General features: G+C 35.6%; 1 protein-coding gene across 1 annotated transcript; it reads left to right on the forward strand.

Annotated features, from left to right (window-relative positions):
- The first annotated feature begins 2,643 nt into the window (after nt 1-2,643).
- Nucleotides 2,644-24,238, forward strand: LOC145234602 (sushi, von Willebrand factor type A, EGF and pentraxin domain-containing protein 1-like). Its single transcript, XM_080099311.1, has 18 exons — nt 2,644-2,856; nt 2,936-3,072; nt 7,995-8,237; nt 8,351-8,497; nt 9,781-9,949; nt 10,255-10,440; nt 10,971-11,130; nt 12,278-12,503; nt 13,462-13,666; nt 13,734-13,895; nt 14,943-15,149; nt 20,074-20,220; nt 20,287-20,432; nt 20,604-20,737; nt 20,807-20,982; nt 21,038-21,226; nt 22,743-22,864; nt 22,965-24,238. The coding sequence occupies exons 1-18, from the start codon at nt 2,757-2,759 to the stop codon at nt 23,340-23,342; spliced, it is 3,234 nt and encodes a 1,077-aa protein (XP_079955437.1). The 5' UTR covers nt 2,644-2,756; the 3' UTR covers nt 23,343-24,238.
- The last annotated feature ends 1,078 nt before the right edge of the window (nt 24,239-25,316 follow it).

The following is a 25,316-nucleotide window of genomic DNA, read 5'->3' on the forward strand; positions in this document are numbered from 1 at the left end:
GTTTAAAGCCCACCAGTTTGCAGAAATTAGTAGATTTATGTATTTTTCCCTGTACCCGCTGTATTATTTTGGACACAATATGTCATTCATGGGGCCCTATCACCAGGACCCTGGAGAGAGAAAAAATATGCTGGTGCAAGTCAATTTCTGGGCCCCCCCTTTGAACACTATTTATGTGCTGCAGATGATCAAGTTTAATACGTTTATTCGCCAAAAAAACAAACAAAAGCAAGCTAGCCGCACTCATTAAACAGCTTGGACAATAACGTCAAACCTTTACAGTTTTAAAAACCTAAAATTCCTATACTTTTACTGCATGCACTATAGCGTTCGTACAGCAAAGTAAACGCTCAAAAGCAAATATTGGCCTTGACATGTACTGTGTTCGCTTAAACCAGGGGTCACCACTCACCACAAACTTTTTTCAGCGCCAAGACATGGTAGTTCTAAAATCCCAAAATCTGGTAATGCGACTGTTAAACTGTATAGTTCAAGGAACCTTTTAGGCGACGCGTGCCAAAGGCTGAATTTTAAGACCATGGCATGATAAAAACTATAAACAAGCAGTGTAACCAGGTTTAATTGTTACTTCAATATAAACACACAAATCGGTTGGCGTGCCTTTTAAAACCACCACCTAGCGTGCCAACCTTGACACGCATGCCAGTGGTTGCCGTCCCCTGGTATAGTTAGTCTCATCTTACGAGCAATGCTTGTATATTACATCACAAGTAACCTAGGAAGGCAATTGTTTGCGCACAATCAGTACTTGTAGTCTTGTCTGTGACGTAACAAACTGGCTTTGAATTAATCATAGGCGTTGTAATCTTATGCAACTAGGTAATATCAATTCCACATATCGCAACAGGAAAAACTTTCGTAGGGAGTAGTTTAATTTTAGAATGTTACAAAGTTATCAATACGATTTCGCAAACCAAAAAATATGGTCGAGGGCCAGATGAAATGACCTCAAAAATATAAAACATATATACTCGGTATACCAACAAAAATACCTACAAATCGCACAGTAAAGTTCTGCTAATGTTTGGTTAAAGCCGACTGAACAGGTTATCTGGTAAAAGATTTCCTGTTTTTGTTGGTATACCGAGTCAAGCCAAGTCTTTTCACAGCTGAGAAGACTCAAGTCAAGCTTTAAAAAAAAAATCAAATACGTGTAACAAATGCTATTATAACGTCCAGAAAACTCACCAGCGCTATGTAGTCAGCGCAAATGTGCATAATTCTTACCAAACAACGGACACAACTGTGGCACAAAAAAGTAGAAACATCAAAAAGAGATCTCGCTAAAATTTGCGCATGCACCAACGTATTAATCATAAAACTTGTTGCATAGAGTTGCACTACAAACAAATCAAACTCCACATTCGGCAATCAGCATCAACATTTTTCAATTTCAAAACAATTTTAAAAGTGCACATTTCACCCTGTAATCTTCAACCTAATAATTATGGGCCCCCTAGACTATCATGGGCCCTCTCGTGGGGCCTGCCTATCACGTAACAATAGGTTGGACAACTTGTTTTTATATAGATTATTGCATCATAATAATGAGATTGTGACACGAGGTGCCAAGCTGTACTGCAAAACATGACCAAAGACCGGGAACTAGAAAAGAAACTAGAAAAGAAAGAAAACGTTTTTTGGTAATAAATTTAAACGCCAACAAATTTAATTTATAGCGACACCCCAAAAAGTTTGGTCGAGCCCACTTGGGGTCGCGACCCACAGGTTGAAGACCACTACCCTGGGGTGCACCAGTACAAAAAGGTATACAAGGGTGCATCACAAACTTTTAATGAACCATTATTATATGACTTTCCGGATATTAGAAAAAAGATGTAGGTTTTAACTAATGTATAGAATAGATAAACCTCTGAATTTTTTTAAAATGTTGATGTCGAACACTTTCAGTGCGGTTGACGTAGCCTATATCTTCGTTAAAAGACGTTTTGCGTAGAGTGCGGATTGACGTTAACTTACGTCTCATGACAGTGTGTAATACCAAAGAACTCTACTTCGGCAGCTCCGCTCGGTTTAATTGACATGATGATATGCATAATAATTTTTCATGTCACTTTTTACCTCAGTTTACCTTTTAAGTAAACAGGGTGCATGAGTTCGTCACAACAACTTTAAGGGTTCACCAAGCCAAAAAAGGATGAAGAGCACTGCTCTACAGTATAATGAAAATTTTGTTTATTACCAGAAATGAACCGAGTCGGACTTTTTGGGGCCGATAATGGTTTAATGACGGAAACCAACCGTGCGGAAAATCGCCACTTGGTTTCTGAAGATTTTACTGCTGACCACGTGTTTCATGGTTTAATCTTTTGTTACTTTAAGTTTAATCGTTGCAGACGACGGGTGCTGAACGTTGATTGCGCACCATTGCGCGAGAAACAATATGTTGACAAGTTTTTGAAGTGCTCATGCATACTAAAGTTTTGAAACTAATTATTAGACCCGAGTTGCAGTATAACATATACCTTATAAAGGATGATTTTTGACAGTAAATCAAACATGTCATGAAATCGTGCTTGCTAATTAGCTTTGACTTTATTAACGAATTGCGGTAAATGTTCAATTTCATGAATTGTAAACGTTTATTTTGTTCAAGTTTATGTATTTTAAACAGTATATAGGGAGAAAAGTAGGGCATTCTTGGATTACATTGTGAAAAACTGCACTTTTTAGGACTTTGTAACAAAGCAACAAAAACTTGCCTAGAGTTTATCATGGAAAAAAGAGAAGATGTGACTACAAGTTCTAGATGTAGTTGGAAATTGTGTATGATAATAAGTGCTGTAATAGGTGTGGCAGTGGGAGTGACTGTAGGTGAGTGGGTTCATACAACATTTAATTATTCTAATACAATAATGTTGCTTCTGACAGTCAAAATGTGCTTTGTATTTAGGCATTCTTTACCACTTGCTTTTAAATGGTGAAGAATCCACTGTCATGATGTATGGTCGAATGCAGTTGTATGAAATAAAAGGAAGGAATATACCATTAAAAGAATTTGAAAAAGAAAAGAAACTGTATGAAAGTGAAGTGAGAATATTTTATTTCATGTTTGTGAATATTGTTTATTTTTTGTTCTGCGAAAAAAGATTTGCTTTTGCAATCAAATCAAGAAAACTGTTATGATAAGGACTAACATTTAAGTGTGTAGCACATAAACAAGCTCCACTGCAAAACTAGTCCATTAAAAAAAAGGCTAATGTTCCATCCGACACATGTGTATGATATAGATGGCCAATTGAGGTCTCATCCTGATGTCTGAAACTGGTACCTTTTTGGTCCAAGACAAAAAACATCAAAAATTGACCTAAAATAAGGGTAATAAGTCACTTGAAACCTAGTATTGTTTGAGTTTCAAGTACAAACACATAAAGGGCAATTATGAAGCTAGAAGTTAAGGACAGTGACCTCATTTCCTTCTAATTGCTGTTTGAAGCAATCCTCTTTGTAAAATAATCAAGCCAATAGATGATAAGCTGCAGACAGTGCACAATGTTTCGACCTACAAAACCTTTATCTGCTTACCGTATTTACTCGATTGTAAGCCGCAGCTTATATTGTTTTTTACCGGCCATTTGTGCGGCTTATAATCGAGGGCGGCTTACATTTTAATTTTATACCGATATTATTTCTACACTCCAACTTTTTAATTTTTTGGGGTTCAAAACTTGTATGCATGTACAGATTATACATCGATATACGTCCTGTTGGGTACAGTTATCAATGTAACTGATAAGTTGGGATAGATAATTTTACTATGTAACAACAGAATGATGTATTTTGAAACAATAGTATTAAAATGTCAGTGTGGCTTATAAACGAGGGCGGCTTATATTATTTTATTAGTACCTCAACATGCAGCTTATAATCGAGGGCGGCTTACAATTGAGTAAATACAGTAGTTGGTAAAATATATGACTGCTTGGCATGTGAACCCTGCTGAAGCAAAGTATGTTATAAAAATATTGCTACTATGGGACTCCAACTATGGGACTCCAAATAATTATTTACCCTGTTTGAAAAAAAAGTTTGTAAAATGGCAGCTCCACTTGGTTGTGCCTTCTAGTAGTTTTGCAGTGTTTATATCACAACACTTTGCTGTGTTCCTAAAAGTCAAATGTTTTGTATGAGCCAATTAGGGATGTTTAAAGTAGAATAACTGGGTATTCTAGAATAATTGTTTCAAATCTAGAATATCGAATCCAATTTTCATACTATCATTGACTGTGCAAACATAAATCTTGACAACTTCGAAAGTAAACCAGTTTAATACATTATATATAAAACATATTTTTTATTTGAAATGTAAAAAAGAACAAACCAAAACAAAGAAAAACAATGAGAAAAAAATGTGCATAACTGCATTGAAACTAAATGCCAACAAATTTTTTTCTGAGGTTAAGAAATGACCCAAATGTCATATGTTTTGGGATTCCTTCACTGTTTTTGTGATATTAACAGACAATTCCATGCTTCCAATTGCTGCCTAACGCCATGTACATTAATTTGTTTTTGTTTTAAAGTGGGAAAACAGTTAGATGCCGGTAAGACGTTGCAAAGCGCATGGCATAAACTTATTCACTGATCAGATGCATAACCACAAGTGCGCCAATTGTTAATTAGACTCCAATTCACCACTGTCGTTATAGCATTGTTATAACGCCTCGCGACGTGGCGTTAAGCGTTGTTATAGCGCAATGATTTGACGCCGACAAGTCCTTTGCCGTATTTTGCAAACTGGTACAACCAGGCATCAACATGAAAACGTAACGCATGTGTTTACATTTTTACTAACAGCTACAGCACACTTTAATATTGATTTCCAATTAGCGGTATAAACAGCAAAAATGGATTCGAATCTGACTGGATTCGAATCCAACGGATTCAATATTCTACTTTAAACATCACTAGAGCCACTACTCCAATTTGTTAACATGTTATTATGGGTCCCCTTCTATGAAGGGGACACATATTGTTTTTGTCCGTATTTTTTTTTTTCTTTTTTCTGTCTAACGCTGGTTTGTGATATGCGTTTGGTCAAGAAAGAGTGCTTTATTCAAATTTAGACAGATGTTAGTTATTAATACAAATTTGAACCTACTGAAGTTTGACCCCAAATGACCAAGCGATTCATCCACAGGTCCCCAAAACGTATTTTTTTAAAAAACAGGTGTATAGTCAAGTGGGGTAAAAAAAAACAATTTTTGGAAACTTTGTTGCCAAACTTTTATTTTAGGCAACAAAAGGTCAATTTTTCTTTCCAACAAAGCTGATAGGACTACTTTTATAGTTATGTGACAAGTTTTTGATTTTACTAAAAAACAAAAAAAATATTCGACAAAAACTGTTGTTCTTTTTTAACCCGAAAAAGGAACAAAAAAAAACAATGTCGGGGTAAAAAAAAACAAGTGGACATAAGGACCATATAAAAAAAAAATTAGTGGCAGTTGGAACTTCAATTCAATTATATGAACTTAATAAACCATCTTAAAGTCAAAGATAAGACAGAAATTTCATTAATAACTCTGTTACAATAAATAAGCCAAAAAAACACAAGCCACATAAAATTCTTCGTTTTCGAAATTTTACAAACCAAACTTACAGCAGTTAGTAAAGTGTTTGTAAATTAATAAAACACTTTGAAATTGGTGCTAAGACTTTCCATGGCTTTGTACCTTTATTGCACTGCATTTATTGCCTTTGATTTGGTCTTTTTTGTCATTTACTGGTCTTTTGTTGGTGTGCAACTAGGTTTAAATAGAGCTCACCCACTTGCTGACCGGTCATGTAACCTAAAACCTTATTGAAATAAAGTTTAATTTTCTACCCCAAACTGCTTGAATTGCCACATAATGATTTGATAACCTCTTTTTCTTACTTTGTAGCATTTTTCTTTAGGCCTGGATCCCAATTTGTACTTTTAGCCATGCAGGTATACTTTTTGGCAAAAATTCCTTCAAAACTGGACCCCCAAAGCAATTTTATACAACTTTGGTTTAAGTACATGTTTTATAGGCTTTCTTTTTTATTTTCTAAACTTCCAGGTGACAAATAAAAATGTTTGGGCAAAAAAAATTTTTGGGGTGCAAAAAATACATAGTTTTTTATTACCCCATTCCTATAGAACCGTTTGGGGTAAAAACGAACAACAAGATATCTGAAAAAATTTAGAAGCTAGCCAAGTGGAGTCTTTTTTGTTTAATAGGTCATAGTTATGACACAACACACAACAAAGGTCATTGACACCAAACTTGTAATAAAAAATCTGCAGGAAAGTTTCTAAAGGTTGTTGAAGACTTTTTAACATACGAATTTTACTACTGTTGTTTCAACCTGCAGAACATTGCCTAGAAACAAAATCTGAAAATGGTTTATGGCTTATTTTTTAGGGAGAGAACAAATACATCCAATGAAAAAGAAAGCATTTAAAAACAATTTTTGGTTTAGCTGTGAGGGTATTGTTTTTTTTTACCCCAACTTCAGCAAAATTTTTTTTTACCCCATTTGACTATATTGTCTAAAATACATGAGCTAGGAGTTTTATGCTTTGTTTTTTGGTGCAATGTAAGGTATTTTAAAGAATTTTGTAACTTTTTATAGGATTCACCCATTTTCACCCCTTAAACCCCAAAATAATAAGTTTTAGGCCAAAAATACCAGCCCTAATTTGCTGAAATGTTAAACATTTGTTTGCAGTAAGTTATTCGTTTCGTATTAAAAATTTTGATTTAATCTGCCAAATAGTTACTTTTACAGCCCATAATCTGTGTACACCAGTGGTTCCCAACCTGTTTTCAGTCACGGACCTCTTTTATAAATTTTATTGGTCCGTGGACCCCCAACATAATTTAGCCTTTTTTCGCTTCCTGCATTATACGTTATTATACTTTTGTTTTTTTGGGGGCAGAATTTTAATCAACCTTCACAGTCCTTTAATCTTAATAAAGTTCTATACTGTAGCAGTCAATGCACTAAAAGAGATAAATTTTGTGGTGTACAATACTTAAAACAAGGCACAAAGAATTCTATTCTTAATGTGTGTTGTGATATCACAATGGAGGTAACAATCACAAGGTTTCCTGATCCAAGGGTTTGATAAACAGTTTGCATTATATACAGGATTATAAAAACGGTTTGGGAACCTAAAAATATTGTACTGTTGTTAATGCTACTACAAATGATTGCCTTCACGGACCCCCTGAAACCATCTCACCGACCCCTTGGGGGTCCTCGAACCCCAGGCTGGGAACCACTGGTGTACACTGTCAGTCAGATAGAAGTCTCAACTCTCAAGGGAATAAATCACTGGTTTATGACTAAGGCGGGTGAATGCTGAGCGGGAATGCTCAGCTTGACATCCGGACAGACCTTTTACGAGACAGGCGGTGATTAGAAATCAGCTGTTTTTTGCGCAGCAATACTATGTCGTTTTATTAAGTTATCACACACATTTTCAGTATTGGAAAATTGTGTTTAAAAACTGACCTTGGACGACAATATCAAGGTCAAAGCATTGGATGAAATTGAAATTATTTTTTCCCCTTTTTTACTGTTTTTTTTGTAATTATATGACAGTAAGGATGCAAAAAAAATACGAACAAAACTTTTAAAGTTTGGTTAATGCTTTCTGAAAGTAACCGAAAACATAAACATTTGTTTACCGTAAATTTGCACAAACACGCGTGTGGGGACCCTTTCGTATTTGCTTGCAAAAACAATCATATGTGTAGATCAAATTATGTGTATGGTAAATTGGTAAATAGGATATAAAATGTATAAAATGGAAGTATATATATTAGAAAGCCACCTTTCTAGTTTACATTTAAGTGGAATCATTTTCTCAAATATATATATATTTTTTATGGTTTGGAATTAACAAAACTTATGCCACATAGGAGAATACCTGTTAACTGGATCAAACAGAATCGATTTTACTACTTTTCTATTCACAGATTATGCAAGTCTTTGAAGAGGCCTTGGGATTTGTTGCCTCATTTTCTGTGTCTGAGATATCAGAAGATCAACTTGTTTATTTGGTTGGACGTGATGACCACAGTGCTTACATTGAATTTAAAATACAAATTTTTGATAAAGGCCGAGGTTTAACAGCTCAAGGAATTAAGGATCTTCTGCTTTTGCACTTGCAAAATACACCTGGCATCAAAATCAACCTAGATACATTTGAACTAAAATCAGTATGTAATGCAAGCATTACCTAAATAGAGTATTTAACAAATTAAACTTTTATGGCATATGGTTTATGAATACAGTCTCCTAAGTATACCTACTTGTTTCCAATTGCATGCAGAAACCCATAATAAAAGCGAGAAATTATGAATCATTTGAGGACTTTTTAAACAGTGAGAATGGTGGCTTTGATTTATTAAATGTCCAATTACCTGGTGTAATTGCTCCAAAAAGCAACAATTCCGACATTGTATGCGATCATTTACAGGTAAGTAAAATGTTTTTTTTATCAGGGGACACATTTTGATTTCACTATTTGCTCTTTTTTCTTTTAATTATTGTCTTTTGGCATGAAATGTTAGATTTAATAGGACAAAAAAGCTCCTATGTATGATTATGAAAAGAGACTTAATTGAATCCTTGCCCGCAATGCAACAATTTGCCAAATGCACAAACATTTTGTTTGATTTTTTAGTTTAACACAGGTGTATTATACATGTTTGGTCAAGAAAGAGTGCTTCAAATTTGGACAGACTTTGATTATTAATCCAGATTTGATCCTTCTGAAGTTTGACCCCGAACAACCTAGCGGTCCCCAAAACATTTTTTTTAAAAACGGCTGTACTGACATCATCTAGGAGTTATATGCTTTGTTGGTTGATGCAATATAAGGTTTTCTAAAGAATTTTCCAACTTTTTATTAGATTCACCCATTTTTCACGGTCCCTTAAACCCCGAAATAATCGGTTTTAGTTTTAGGCCAGAAGTACAAGCCGTGATGTGGTGAAAAATGTAAACAGTTGTATGTAGTAGGTTACTCGTTTAGTATTTCTGGGTCCCCTTCCCTGAAGGGGACACATCTTGGTTTTTTTCTTTCTGCCCTGCAGTTTGTCCACCCTCTTTTGCCATGAAATGTGTAAAGGATTTGGATGAAACTTTCAAAATGTCATACTTGACAATATTATCTGCTTTAACAGTAAAGCAAAATAACCAATAATAAGAAAACATTTTTTTAAACTTTGACACACCCCATGACTGAAAAAATATTTTCAGAATTCTGTCCCAGAAAACCTACTGCAAAAATTACACTTTAGACCGGGACAATATTATATATATATATATACACTGCAAGACCTGTTTTAGTCCTTGATGCTGTCTAATGACAAGCAATGTTTACCTTGTTTTAAATTAGCATGTATATATTTGCACAACTAGAAGTTAGTTTGTTATAGTGCTTCAAAGGGTTAATTAATAGTTTTGTCTTGTCAACATACCACCATACACAGTAGTTGGCATTATATTTTCTAGAACTATGTGGCATTACATTTTCTAGCAATGGTAAGCCCATGTATTTTTAGTTTCGATACATATTCATTATCTTCTAATAAAAAATACCTTTGATTTTGACCGTTGATTCTGTATACCTGCGGCAACATCTCCTAATAGGATATACATTTATTTGTTTCATTTTTATTGGAACAATTAGCACAATAGATATATTAACGTTATAGTTTTGAGACATAAATTTAAATTTCAGTACATTTCATTTAGCCTTTGCAAAATGGAGTGATCTATCCACTTGGCTGTATGCATGTAAACTACAGCACTTTTTTGTCTATGTGCTCTTTTTCATGTCATTCAAATTATTCGTTGATAGGAAGTGATTCAATTACCTGCCTATCAACAGGATCATGGAGTTCACGGCCACCAATATGCAAAGGTGACACATAGGAAAAATATAGCAGACACTCTAATGTATTTAATCTCAAATTGTGTGCTGCACCACAATGAGGGAAGTGTGACACAAAAAATGTTTATGCTCTAACTCTTATGTTTTTGATGACAAAATAGGGCAGTGTGTGGCAACAGTAAAATCTTATTTTATTTACTTTCGCTATCTGAAGCAATCTCACTTGTCATAATGAGGTTGCAAATAAATTTATTTAAACAACTTTTGTGAATATTTGGCAGGTAACTATCTATTTGTGTTAAATTCAGACTGAGTTTTGCATATTTTCTTATTAGCAAGATGTGAGGTACTCGAAAATTTAAAAGGTGTCCATGTCACTCCAGCAAGTTGTTTGACCAATCCTGTATTGGAGTCTACAAAGTGTCATTTTTATTGCTCCCCTGGTTATGTTCTACAAGGTCATAGGGCAGTCAAATGTCTTGACAGCGGAAAATGGAGTGGCATTGTTCCAGTTTGTGAAAGTAGGTTCATGAACATGGATTGTATTAATGTTTTGTGTTTGTAAATCTTTGTCAAAATCTTAAATTGTATTCATGGCACAATTGGCATATTTTCAAATAATAGTAGTGTGTCTAGTGTGTTTAGTTGAGTTTGTGGTACACCAACAGAATATACATTTTTACCTTTTTATGATGTTAATTTTCTTTTTTAATAAAAAATGCTACTGTAGGATAAAGAGCAAGATTACTTCAAAGCTAAAGCTGGTAGTGAGACCACTATGCTTATAATTGCATTTGATGGTTTATAAACAAAAATGTCTGTGTGTTTCATGTGGTATATAAACACTTTTTGTGAAACAAAGTTTAGAACAATTTGTTTTTACCATGTTATCTAGCTTCCGAGCTTAGAAAAATCTTCATGCACTTATTTTTTACTTATAAAAGGGGTAAAATTGTGAATACTCCTTGGATGATTTTAATGAGGTAACATTGCTAAAAACAAGTTTTATTACTTTCCTCAGAAGTGCTAAAACACATTTTTCTTTTATTAGAAACCTGTTCAAGTTTAGGTATTCCTGAAAATGGGCGAATTTGGCCGAGTTCATGTGTTACCAGTTTGTTGCAGCCTGCTAGAACACAGTGCAGTTTCGCTTGTGATGAAAGTTATGTGCTGGTAGGAAGCCCGACATTGTTTTGTGATGTGGATGGCAGGTAAAGTTGTGAAAAGATTTCTAATGTTTTTGTTTGACAAGTAGGTTCAAAAGTATACATGTTGTCACGTTCCGTTTTCACGGGTACGCAAAAGATGGGACTGACTATCGGAAGTTCTTTAACAACTAACGCTTGTGTACTCTGATCAGCAATAAACACTTTTCCTACACCTTTGTTGTCTTATTCTTATTCAAATAGAATCAAATACATAAAAATACGATTATTTACACACGATGAAATTGCTTCCATAACCTATTGTACGGGGTTATACTTCATGAACACATATACATCGCATGCCTTTACGTGTAACCCTTTTTACCAGCGCGAATAATAACAGTGAGGCATTCTGACAAATGGAGGGCTACTTGTACCGCTTCAATAACAATGGATGGGTAAAGGTGTGAACTCTGCATGGGCCTTTTTCTTCAGCATTAACAATAACGGCTACAGCGACTAACGGGCGGCGTGGTAAAACTGACACATTACAGATAAGACAATAGAAGTCGGACAAAAGATTTCACACACACATTGAACTTCCAGCGGTTGCGAGATAATGTCACGCGGGAAGTGGGTATCTGGTCTAATACATTTGTGACAGATGTGTTGATTTGAATATTTTCGGGCCCTTTTTTCTGGTATTTAGAATTGTAACAAGAGCCACCTTTTCATCATTCTCTGAATTTTTAACGTATTTGCAAATTGAAAATGTTGCATTAAAATAGGTATACATGTGTTTGTACTTTAATGCAGTGCTCTTCAACCGGTGTGCACGGTGCACCCTGGGTGCACCAAAATACGCATGGGGTGCACCAGTACGAAAAGGTATACAAGGGTGCATCACAAACCTACAGGATATTAGAAAAAATTTAATGAATGATTAATATTTGACTTACAGGATATAAGAAAAAAGATGTAGGTTTCAATTGATGTATAAATGAACCTCTGTATTTAAAAAAAATGTTGATGTCAAAAAATTTTAGTTTCAGTTTAATTGACATGATGATATGCATAATGATTTTCATATCGCTTTTTACCTCAGTTTACCTTTTAAGTAAACAGGGTGCATGAATTCGCCATAACTACGTTAAGAGTTCAGCAAACCAAAAAAGGTTGAGCACTGCTCTAATGTAAAGATTTTTTTGATCAGCTGGAATTTTCCCTTGCCGGTTTGTAGAAAGGGATGCTTTCCATTGAGTCCACTAGCAAATGGAATAATATTTCCTTCTCTATGTACCACATCAACCCATGCAGCGGGCCAATATTCTTTAATAATAGAAGGTGTTGTATGTGTAAGTAAATGTTATGAAGGTTTTGTACTTGATGGATCAAGTGAAAGATTATGTGATACAGATGGGACCTGGTCTGGAAAAGAGGTGACTTTTTGTTTTTGTCCGTATTTTTTTTTCCTTTTTCAGTCTAACGCTGGTTTGTAACGTTCGTTTGGTCAAGAAAGAGTGCTTCAAATTTACACAGATGTTGGTTATTAATCCAGATTTCCTTGGCATCTAAACATAACCGGAACATTAAATCCGCACAAACATGTGTGTGGTGACCCACTAGTTTTTGTTGACAAAAACAATCATATGTGTAGATCAAATTATGTGTATAGTAGATGGATAAATATGACATAATATATATATATACGATGGAAGTATATTAGAAAGCCACTTTCTAGTTAAATTATAGTTTTGTGGTTTGGTTTGCAGAGAGATGTTCTGTTAACACTACTTTTGTTGTGAACAATACTAAAAAAATAATTTAGGTTTCAGACCACAAGCTAGAGAACTTTTGCTTTCAGGTTAAAATCTATGTGCTTTCTTAATTCAGACAAATGTCTTTGGCTATAAAAACATTGATACAGGGGTGCAACAATGTAGCCCCATGAGCAAAACAACTGATAAAAAGTAATTTTGGACTGCCTTTCTCATATCAGGGTAAAATAGTTTGCAATAATCGTACTCTTGTTTCTTTAACATTCACTTGTGTTTTATGCGACATTTATTCAGAAACTGTTAGCTGGGGACATTTTTTTCCGATTGTCGTATCATGCAACATCTAGCACAAATCGCTGTTACAATTACATACTTTGTGGTATGGTCGTATTGCAGAATTATTTTTGCTGTTGCAATATTCATGCGTTGGGCAATTTTCTTTCTATGATTGTGCTCTGGCATGTCATATAAAGTTGATTTCTGGTTTACTAACAAAAACTGCAAAAATGTCTTTGCCACACCTTTGTCAACCAAAGCTAAAGCGTAGGTTCCACTAGAAAAACATTTTTGCACTCCTGGATTTGGGGAAAATGTGAAACATGTACATTTTCTTGTTTAGCCATCATGCTTTAACCAATGTCCACCCCTGAAACTTCCAGCACTCATGTCAGTTGTGCCTAGCTTGTGCGCTGATGATTCTATGAAAGTGATACAAGGACAGAAATGCACTTTGGTGTGCAATGACGAATATTTGATAGAAAATCGTGAGGTGCTTGAGTGCTTGGGTCATGGGTCATGGGATTACCAACCTGGACAATGCATTCGTATGTACTATGTTTATTAAATCTGTATAGCACATTGTTGTATTGTAAAGTGTGTTCGAAAATACAGAAACATGTCCAAAGTTGTCAAGACCACAAAATGGAATGTTTCTCTCTGAAGCTTGTTACAACAGAACAGCAGAAAACTCTGTATGTATTGTACATTGCAGCAGTGGATTTGAGATTATTGGTCTGCAGGAAGTAACGTGCCTCTCAGCTGGTCATTGGTCAGGTAAGCGCTTACTAATATGCCAAGAACATGTTATTTGACATTTCTTTACTGGTGGGGAATATTACTACTCAATATTGTTATTGTCCCCTTCTCTAAATGGACACATAGGTTTCCTATGTTGTCTCATTGTTGGTCAAGACAACATGGTTTAAACAAGTTTAAAATTATCCATTTTATAGATTGGTATTTACTGAAACCGGCTTGCACGGGCCCTTTAAACACCTAAAATGACTATGTCTAACCCTGCTTTTAATGTTGTCACTGTTTGGAATCAAACACTATTTTTCACTGGAGGTTGACACAATATATATCAGGGGTGGCCAGGAGCCGCAGTTTGGCCACCCCTGGTATATATCATTCACTACAAACTCATACTTGTTAACTAGAAAAGATTAACTGCTATTTAAAATTGCCAACTCTTTTTATTGTTTGAAGCCAATTTATATTTATTACAATGTTTTATTTTTATTTTTTCATTTGTTTGATAACATAACCAAGTAACAAGGGTCACAAGCAGGTTTTGTGTCATTTTGCCATGAACATGATGACATAGCTAGTCACTTTGTGATACATCAACCATACCACTAAGGGTAATGTCAGCACTTACGCTACCACCCTAAAGTACTATACAGTTTTCCAACAACATTGAGTGCATGTGTGTATAGTTCTGGTATAGGGTTGGGTATGTAAATACTCCGGCAAAAAATATATGCTCATCACACAAATGCATTCTGTGCTATCTATCAATCTGACTTCCTAAGTCAGAAATAAAGACACCCTTATCATACCTGGATTGACTTGCATACACTTGTGTATGGGGCTCAATCGTTTCTGGTTGCAAAAATAACTGTGTTTTAAAATTGGAATTGACAGAGCGTAGTTGACTGATGTATATACATCTGTGTTGAATCACTAAATAGGATGCACTGTGTATAAAGTGCAAATATATAAAAGGCTTACCTTTCTAGTTAAATAGGATGTGGTATACACAAAGCAACACATAAGAAAACCTCTTTCCTAGTTTTATTTGTTACTTGTATTTTGCAGGCGTTCCTGGTAAATGCCTAAAAAAGTGTCCAGTTTTGTTACCACCATCTAATGGTTATGTGCAACCGTTTAATTGTTCCTTGCAATCATTTCATGAAGGCGTAAGCTGTTACATTTTTTGTGATGCTGACTATACCTTGCTTGGTGAATCACACAGGACATGTTTATCTGATGGAACATGGTCTGGTAAAAGAGCCACTTGTGTTTGTAAGTAATTACTTGTTATGCATAACTTTTTTCCTGAAGAGGACACATTTTGATTCCATCAGACTTTTCCTTTGACAGATTTTGTCCATCTAAGCTGGCCAGCACAGTCATGTAGATGTGATAGATGTTTGTTTTCCTTCATAGCCCCATCAGATTTCATTTATAAGTCTTTGAGCAGACATGGGCGGTTAGATTCAGCCAGCAACACGAAAGCTTCAATTCAGAGTTGCAAGCGGGCCAGAAATCTGAGCCCGAACCCGGCCCGAACCCGAAAGTATAAGCCCGAAGCCCGACCCGAACCCGAAACGATTTTGCAAAGTCCGTTTAGGCCCGAAATTTTGATTGACAGGCCTATCCAAGAAAGCCTCGCAACAAAGGATAAGAAAGAAAAAAGAGAAAGACAACAAACACAATGAACAATAGTAGACAATGGGGTAAACAATACGTTTTAGAGGAGGGTGGGCATTAGGTTAAAGCCAGAGAATTGTTACTTAGCTGAATGATTTTATCTAAAAAACAATGGCGGACACGGAACGTAAAGTCAGGCCCGTTTTAAGCCCGTTTTCTCACAAATACCTAAGCCCGAACCCGGCCCGAACCCGAACCCGGCCCGAAAAGCCCGGCCCGACTTGCAACTCTGCTTCAATTAACAGCTAAAACCTAATTTAATTGCTACTACAACATGCAAGGTCCATTTCACGCCCTTCTTTTAACTAACGCATCTAAGATTTGTTAAAATTTATTACATCATAGACAAAACAATATTACGATTATGCGCCAATAATCACCTTCTTTTGTTGAAAACAATGGGGCAGTACTCTGTAGAGCAGAAGTCCAAATGATACAAATACTTCACAGTTTGGGAAGCGCTTGTAGGAAGTGTGAAAGCGAAACAAGTTTGAGGTAAAGCTCATTACCGTTGTATTAAAAAAGTATGGCCCGTAACCATACATAGCCGCAATAAAGTGTCCCCTGTGGCACATTAAATGCCCAACCTTGCTCACGATATCACAAAAAGTACAAAAAATCACCAGTAAACACAATGTATTCAAATAGCAGCATGTTTAAGCTGATGCGTCCCTTATCCCTGGTGTTTGTTAGCAACACGAATAAAATCTGCTTGTAAGTTAAAGTTAGCTGAGTCTCACAGTTCTTGTACATATTAAAACAATCAGTAATGTCCCCCCCCCCTTGAAGTAAAATCGCCCCCCAACTTCCAAAATTGTCACCATCGCCCCCTCCGTGGACGAAATCGGCCCCGTTGAATAACCCTGGTGTATATACTTTTGAGGTGTATGTACCTTTTGGTGTTTGGTTTATTTGGTGTATATACCTTTGATCAGGGGCGGATCTAGAAAAAATTTGAGGGGGTGTCCAACAATTAGTTGCGAAATTCCCTGATGCGATACTGACGTTGTATGATACGATTCGGGTATTCCCCTTTCTAAAAACGCCACTCGCGCACAAAAAAAACTGCCGTCGCAAGGTAATCTCTTTTGTAACTACGCAGTGCATAATGCATAACAGAGATTCGGGGTTGGGAAAAACTGTTTTACTACCATGGACGCACAAAGCTTGTGATGTTGCACTGTTTATAAATTAAAAAACATAACCCATAGTTTCTGCCCTGATCATTTGCGTTTCTTTAAGTACGAAGTTTAAACGACATTGCTCTTCTAACTCACAAAACGTTACCGATAAATTTTCTTGGCGAGCCGCAAGAAGAGGAACTTTTTTGTACTAAAACCGGAATTTGCTGTTTAATCGTATCCACGTTTTGAGACCTGAGTATTGTTAGCCCGATGCACCTTTGAAGTCGCTCTGTTCTGATGTTTGCTACAAAAAATTCAACGCGTTTATACCACAATACGCCTCACGCGAAATACTTTAATTTACAAGTAATTAATTGTTTCGTTGCCAATTTCGTTTTCTTGTTCAAAACGACGCGTTAAGCGGCAGAGTACTTTGTCCAGAATTGCAAGCAAGTCCAAACCAGAAAGTACAAGGCCTCAACCTAACTCGCAACTTCGTCATGCCGCAAAGGCGAGCAGCATCTCTTATTACCTGTTATCCAAAAGACAAAAAAAGAAAAACAACTATTGATTTTTTGCGAAATCGTTAAAATTTCCAATTACGGCTCCACTATCTAGCTTACTCAGCAAAACTTCTGTTGCATGATAAACGTGACTGCCAGGCAACCAAAATACGCCAGTTTCTTAAAAAACATTTAAAGGACTGAACGCCTTTTTGAAAGGATGGTTCACATTTAAAGTTGCGCAACGTTAAGAATGCAACAAAGTTGGTTACTATGCAAGGCATAAATAATGCCAAGCATTGACAAGTTACCAATTACATGTACCTTAACAACATGGTTCGATGTACACCAATCGAATATTGGTGACAAACAACTACGTGTTTGGTGGGTCATAAACTATTTAGCATTGAACGTTTTAAATCAGTTTAGTCGGATTTAATATTGTTTAACTGCGAAAACAATTTAATACATTCCATTTAGTGCAGCACTTTTGACTTCAGCGTCCTTGGCGGATAATCACTTTTGTATTGTCAGCGCATCAAACCCTTCATTTTAAACCCTTGTTACGTCACAATAGACTTGTAATGTCACACCCAATACAAAACGATAAAGGCGCAAGGCTTTGAGATAATGACTCTCTGTAATCATGCAGCGGTAAACGAAATGTTTGGTCTATTTAATTTACGCACAGCTTTTTTAAAATGGGAGTTCGGCAAATTTTACCAATTTTCTGAGGGGGGTGTCAAAACACCTAACACCCCCGTCTAGATCCGCCCATGCCTTTGATACCGATTACCGATTACTTAAATATAGTGTTGTACTTAGTTGTATATCACTAGCTAATTTATCTGCCATAGCCAGTGCTCTTGCGTACACACACACATGCAGATGTATGTAGAAAAATGTAATTTCTACACATTAGCGAAAAAAATATATGTAACCTGGCAGAATTATGGATCCCCTTCCCTGAAGGGGGCACATATTGTTTTTGTCTATATTTTTTTTCTTTTTTTCCGACTAACGCGTATTTATTCCCACGTTTTGGTCAAGAAAGAATGGTTCAAACTTTTTCAAATTTACACACATTATAGATATTGGTCTAATCTAAAGATGATCCATGTGAATTTTGACCCCGTTTGATTCCTCGGTTCACCCACAGCCCTCCAAAACGTGAAATTTTTAAAACGGCTATACTTGCTAAATTACTTCATTTAGGAGTTATATGCTTTGTTGTTTGGTGCAATATAAGGTATTTCAAAGAATTTTGTACCTTAAAAAAAGATTTACCCAGTTTCACCCCTTAAACCCCAAAATATTCGTTTCTGTCTAACGCTGGTTTGTTAAATGCGTTTGGTCAAGAAAGAGTGCTTTAAATTTATTCAAATTTGCACAGATGTTAGTTATTGTTCCGAATTTGATCCTCCTGAAGTTTGACCCCAAACGACCCAGCAGTTCACCCACCGGCCCCAAAAACGAATAAAATTAAAAATGGCTGTACTGACTCAAGTACATAATCTGAGGGTTTCATGCTCTGTTGGTTGGTGCAATGTAAGCTAAAGAATTTTGTAACTTTTTGTTGGACTCACCCAATTTTACCCCTTAAACCCCAAAATAATAAGTTTTAGGCCAGAAATACAAGCCCTAATGTGCTGAAATGTTGAACAATTGTTTGCAGTAGGTTATTCGTTTAGTATTTAAAAATTTGCCTTCATCGACCAAATAGTTACTTTTACAGCCCATAATATGTGTACACTGTCAGTCAGATAGAAGTCTCAAATCTCAAGGTAGTAATTCACTTGTTTACGATTAAGGCGGGTGAATGCAGCGGGAGTGCTCAGCTTGACGTCCGGATGGACGTTTTACGAGACTGTTGTGTTGGTGATTAGAAATCAGCTGTTTTTGTGCAGCTATGCTATGTCGTTTTATTAAGTTATCAAGCACATTTTCAGTTTTGGAAAATTGTGGGTTAAGGCTAAAGTTGGTTAAGTTTTTCCTTAAGAATCTAAAAATAACCAGGATGTTTGTTTACCATAAATCCGCACAAACGCGCGTATGGGGACCCATTCGTTTTTGCTTGCAAAAACAATCATATGTGTAGATCAAATGATGTGTATAGTGAATTGGTAAATATCTAACAATGATTGTGCCCTATTTTTACTGTTACCAAATCGCATATGCATATGTGTGGGGACCCATTAGATTATGCTTACAGAAACAATTATGTTATAAAGTGCCAGGAAAAAGATAGGGACCCAATGAAATGCAGGTGCCAAATATATATCCATTATAAATATAGTAAATAATATATGTGATACATCATTAAATATGATGTAGTATATATAAACTGGCAATATATAGGAAAACCACTATTCTACTGTCCGAAGCAAATATTGGCAAAAAGTTGCCCATATTCTTATATTGTAAACTCATAGTATGCCAGACCTAATCAAGGCTTTATACCGAATCAGCCAGTCACCAAGCATTTGCATGTGGCAAGTATTAATGGGATTTGCACCCACTACAAGGGCCTTCCCTGGGACTTGTGCTGTTTCAACTGAGCTACATTGGCTCGGTGGTGATCCACTAGAATCACAAGCACTGTTGCCTGCCTCATATGCTGCAACCCAGTTATAAATTTAGGTTCATCTTAACTGATTACTGGTCAATCTGGCGATCCCCTGCTTCGAAGCTGACATATGCAGTGTATGAGACAGGCAACAATGCTTTTCATTTCGATGGAGACTGTCCTGGCAAAAGCTCCTTGACTTTTCTAGCATATGCCTTGCCATATTGAAATACTTGGTAACTGTTCTGCATCAACTTTACCTCACCAAAATCGCACTGCATTTACATTATTGATATTCCACAACTTTATGTATTTTTTTGCAGTTGAAAAGCAGTTTATGATTAGACAGACCACTCATAACTATGACGTTTGTCTCACTGTCAATTTGCTTACAAGTTATGTTGAAAAGCAACCAATAACATCATGCTCTTTGCACAATTACTATGATAAATGGACAATTTTGAAATATGGTATGTGAACCAACACTCTTTTCTTATGAATTGTAAAAAAATGCAGTTATTATTTTTTTGTTTCAGGATATATTCAAAATGTTGGCAGTAGAAAATGTTTGACTGTGCAAAATGTGTTTCATGGTGCTTTTCTTCATATAGATGAGTGCAGTCACAAAGCATTTTATCAAGTTTGGAAATGGGAAATTGATGATAATTTTATCAATTTATTGGTATCATGTATTACACTTATATGTTTGTGTCCGATTTTTGAATTACATACAGAATATTAGACTAGTAGTTGAGTTGAGTTAAAATGATTTCACCCAGTGAAACAAATCGTAGCAGCGCAATTGCGCTAAAATATTTACCATGCTAGTACATGTAATAAACTCCAATTTTAGGGAACTGCTTTTAATGTGGATTATGGATATGCTTCTGTTTCCAAAGTTATATTGTCTGAGAAGCGCAAGTTACCTTGGCATGCCTTAACTTTAGATGGAAGTCAGACTTTATATGACTTGTTTGCGGAACCCAGGTTTTAATGCGATTCTCTGAAAAGCTGCTGAAGCTTACTAAATGCTAACACAGCTTTGTTATTCTTAAGCTGTTATGCATTTTATCCATTGGTCTTTGGGGAAATTACACCTGCAGAATGTTCTACAAACACAACGTTAAAAAATCAGACTGAGTGTTCATTTAGTTGCAACCCAGGAAGAAAGTTAATTGGTGCAAATGGAGCAATTTGTAATGGCAAAAAATGGAATGCTACCAAGCCTATTTGTAAGTTGTTACTATTGATGTTATCTGGTTTTTATAGCTCTATTTATTTATACAGGTGAAGTCGCCTGCCCTCTACTTACTGCTCCAGCTAATGGTTTTGTTACTAATTCTTGCATGATTGTAGAACAGCTTTCTGGATCGATTTGCCAATACACATGTGAAAGTAAATATTTTTTATTTGGTGAGGACACTACTACCTGCTTACCAGCAGGTGTCTGGACTTTCACGCAGCCAAAGTGTTTATGTAAGTTAGGTTTTTAACAATTTTTAATTTTACTGATACAGATGAAACCGATTATTCAGGAAACGGTTTCGCGAAACTGTTTTCAGTCACTTGACAAAGGAAGTCAGTTAAACGAGCTCTGCTAAATTGACGCAGTGTTCAAATCTTTGCCTAATTATTTTTGAGTTTACTGCCTGACAAACAGTGGTTTTACTACAGTAAGGTACTTGTTATTTATATGATACATCAATAGAATAGTATGATCTTAGTGCAGTGGGCTTCGGGTTGACCTGGCTATCTTTGCCAGTCTGCATATGACTTACTGAACGATAATGCTTTGAAAATTATTGGAGTCGATGTTGGATTTTGTGCATTTTGGAAAATTTTTTGATTTGCTTGAAAATTCTGTAATAAACACATAATTAGGCAAAAAAACTTTTTGTGCTTGTAAAAGATTTAGTTGCCGTTGATAAAATGGCTGATTGAAACTTTATATAAGTTGCAACCCTGTGTTTTATTCAATTACAACCCAAAAACTGTCAACAGCAAATATCCCTAAACCAGGTTTTTAGTTGAATCCAAGACGTAAAACACATGCTCTTCCTTTTAAGTGTTGCATCCATTTTTAGCTATTATTACCACAGAATCTATGTTACATGTCAACTGGCTGGTTGGACACATTATCCGACTCTGTAAACCACATAAGTTGTAAAAAGTACTTTGTAGGCTGCATTAAAGCCTTTTAGGGCTGGACATGACAAGAGGGCCGCAAGCAATTGCAATGTTTCTTTTTAGTCAACTTATGCTCCGCATAAAAACCAAGCAACTGGTTGGACCAAGCAACTTTTAATGAAAATTAGGCTTTTGATTCATTGAATGAACTATTAAAATCCTAATAGATGTCTGAAATTTAGCAATTTGTAATTTGAGTAAAGTATTTTCTCAACAAAATGATTGTAAAGGATCAAAGCCATCAGTTTCTTAAAATCGAGATAAAAATGGGTGCGAAAACAATTCTAGTAAAATGAGTAGAAGCAATGAAGTAAAGCTGTTACAATGTGGTTCAAAGCTATCCTAATCTATCTCAAAACCAAAAAAATAAGCGCAACTGTGGGCACTAAATCGTTGAAGAAAAAATAAACAGGTAAAAAGTACAAAAGTAGGACAGGCTCGCACAGGGAGATAACAACAACGGGGGGTGCCAAAGGGAATCGTTAATGCACTTGGCAATACCATGACTTAAATGTTAATTCTGCCATTTGGCCTTGCACATGCCAAAATTTTCCTTTGTGGGTCTTTCAACAACTATTATACAAAAACATGAAGCAAGTTTAGGTTTTTATTAAAAGATTTATGTGATTGTTGACATAGTGTCACAACAAACTACAGTTGGAGATAAACCATGCCCATGCTATAAATAAGGTTTTCAGTTAACTGTCTGTAATACAATATAGTGAAAGCCTTCCTAGTTAAAGCTGGTTGGTTGATCTATTACATTTCCTTTTACCATGTTTATGATAATTTTGGGTATTTACAGTGCAATGTGTGCCTATTACATCAGTGGCCAATGGTAGGCTAGTTCCAAAACGTTGTTCTGAGAGGCAAAGTTCTGTTGGAACACGATGCGAGCTAATTTGCACCACTCCGTATTTACCCAAGGTAAAAATGTACTGTCTGTCCTTTCATTTACACCTTGCAACCAATGCCTGCTACATGCTTTACATATTTTTTTCCAATGGATGATAAAAATGTACTTTAGACACCTGTAATAATTGACTGTGTTGGAAATGGAACTTGGACAACTAAAAACCTTTCATGCGAAAGAGCTTGCTTGAATGTAGCTGTACCAAATGGGGACGGGGGAAATGTAACCTGTGATTCTGACCCAGTTTGGCAAGGCACGAAATGTCAATATTCATGTGGGAAGAAACCACAAAGAGCGTTGGCAATGAGAAATATGACTACTGGAAACTTGGTTTTGTTAACTGCTGCTGGTTCAGGAAATTTTATTTCCAGAACATGTCAACCAGATGGTTCTTTTAATGGAACATTACCGATGTGCATTTCAGTTTGTGCACCACTTCTGGCCCCTCAAAATGGTGGGTATTTTTGCAAACATTTGTTTTGTTGTGTTTGAAATCTACAACTTAATTTTTTCTACTAAATTTATACACACCACTGTGATAGAAGGGGCATGCAATATTTCTTTTTTTGGCAAATATTGTTATATTTTGCTTACAAATTCACAAAGTACGGATAATTTTCAAAGATGCATTGTACATATTCACAGTTGACCCATATGCCCCTTACATGCTGTTTTTAATTTGACTGATCTAAATTTTAAATGGTATTTCAAAGTTGGATAAAATTTGTGCATTTTAAAGAATTCGGTTTAGTGTTGTGTTGATTGCTAAGTTTGACTCCAAAGTGTGTTTACCCACCTTTACACCAGTGTTTCTCACCCTGAGAGTAATGCCCCCTAAAGAGGTCACCAAGCACTTTTAGGGGGTTTACTACGACAGTTTTATACTACCAGAAGTTTATTCATTGCTTTTATTAGCACAAAAACGTTTGTTGTGCAACGCCATTTGCTTTGTAAAGAATTGAAATACAGACAAAACTGGTTAATTTAGGTACTGTTGTGAATTCCAAATCGTCACATATCATTTGTTAAGAAAACAAGTCAATTAAATGCAATCAATCCACCTAATCGGGACTGTTTTCAATCTGTCGCTTATCATTTGTTTTGAAAGTTATTCCAGATAAATTGGTTGAATTAAAGCAAATAGTTTAAACAACTTGATTGTTGATTCGTGTGTGAAAATTGCATAATCGAATGTTTTTTTTTCAAATATTGCAGTTGGTAGATATTGTCAGTCAGACATGCTGACTGTTTTGTCTGTGTCTTAATAGCTCTTAGCACAGTGGTTCTCAACCCTTTTTCTTTCGTGGCCCATTTTCGTTGCACAAAAATTCTGTGACCCAGTAAATTTTTATAAAAGAAAAAAAACTATGAAATTGGTTCAGAAAACAAACAAACTGCAAAACATGTTTCAAACAAATTATTCATTCAACCGTGCATTAATGGAAAGCTTGCTGCTGAACATCACGCACCTGCAGAATTTCAAAACCACTTAATGCAAAAATTTATAAAACAGCACTTTCCCTTCTTTTAATCAAGCATTTTTACTTATGAGTACTTGGACAATGGATATGCTGCTATTATCTCACAAAGTAGTTTATTACATCGTAAACATAAAGTGTTGCAGAATCTCAAAGTAACATTATACCGTAAACAGATTAATTCAAATAAAATTACATTCTTTCTCAATTCCTCCTCAAGCCATTATTCTTGAAAAATTGGGTATAGTGACACAAATGAAAGTAAACTATTAAAAAAAGCGTTTTAATTGGTCTGTGGCCCACCTCAAAATGCTTCCATGACCCACTGATTGAAAACCGCTGCCCTAGCGGTTACCCCTTGGCCTAAAAGTATGAAATGTTTTTCATGTGTTTTATATGTTGCAGGTCACCATAAACGAACAGATTAACTTGCATTAAGTGGTAGCTTTTTCTGCAGATGGCAATTAGAAAAAATATTCTGCAGAAAATTTCAGTGTAAAACTCTTATCAGATACCCCAAAAATGGAATAAGTTTGAACAGTTTGTAGAATGAGAATGTATATAATGAAAACATATAGAAAAACAACCTTTCTAGTTTCATTATCCACAAAAACTTGCAGTTGAACAAAAACTCCAATATTGGGACATATCTCATTGACTTCAAAAAGTCAAGAATTTAAATCTTAGGTTTAAAAGGGAGTGTAAGCTAGCTTAAAAACCTCTTTTTGAAACAAAACAGATGTTCAAAAATACAAAATGTTTTCTTTTTCCGCAAGGTTCTATTTATCCTAAAGAATGTACTTCGAAAGTATCACCAGAGGGAACTTATTGCTCTGTAAAGTGTAATACCAGTTTTGGCTTGAGAGGTCCAAATCACACCTACTGCAAGTCAGATGGTTTTTGGTCAGCCACAGGGTTTGTGTGTGCAGGTATTCACAAAAAAAACCTTCATTAAGATTGTGGTGCACCAAAACCTTCTTTCAACTTA

Source organism: Phallusia mammillata, chromosome 6 (assembly GCF_965637545.1).
Source record: "Phallusia mammillata chromosome 6, kaPhaMamm4.hap1.1, whole genome shotgun sequence".
NCBI lineage: Eukaryota > Metazoa > Chordata > Ascidiacea > Phlebobranchia > Ascidiidae > Phallusia > Phallusia mammillata.

What these genes read in the sequence shown, in the direction of transcription:
- LOC145234602 (XM_080099311.1), top strand. Translation starts at nt 2,757, where the DNA reads ATGGAAAAAAGAGAAGATGTGACTACAAGTTCTAGATGTAGTTGGAAA. An exon ending in GGACCTGGTCTGGAAAAGAG is followed by an intron (nt 12,504 to 13,461) that starts GTGACTTTTTGT and finishes TTTCTTGTTTAG; the next exon opens with CCATCATGCTTTAACCAATG. An exon ending in CTCAGCTGGTCATTGGTCAG is followed by an intron (nt 13,896 to 14,942) that starts GTAAGCGCTTAC and finishes TGTATTTTGCAG; the next exon opens with GCGTTCCTGGTAAATGCCTA.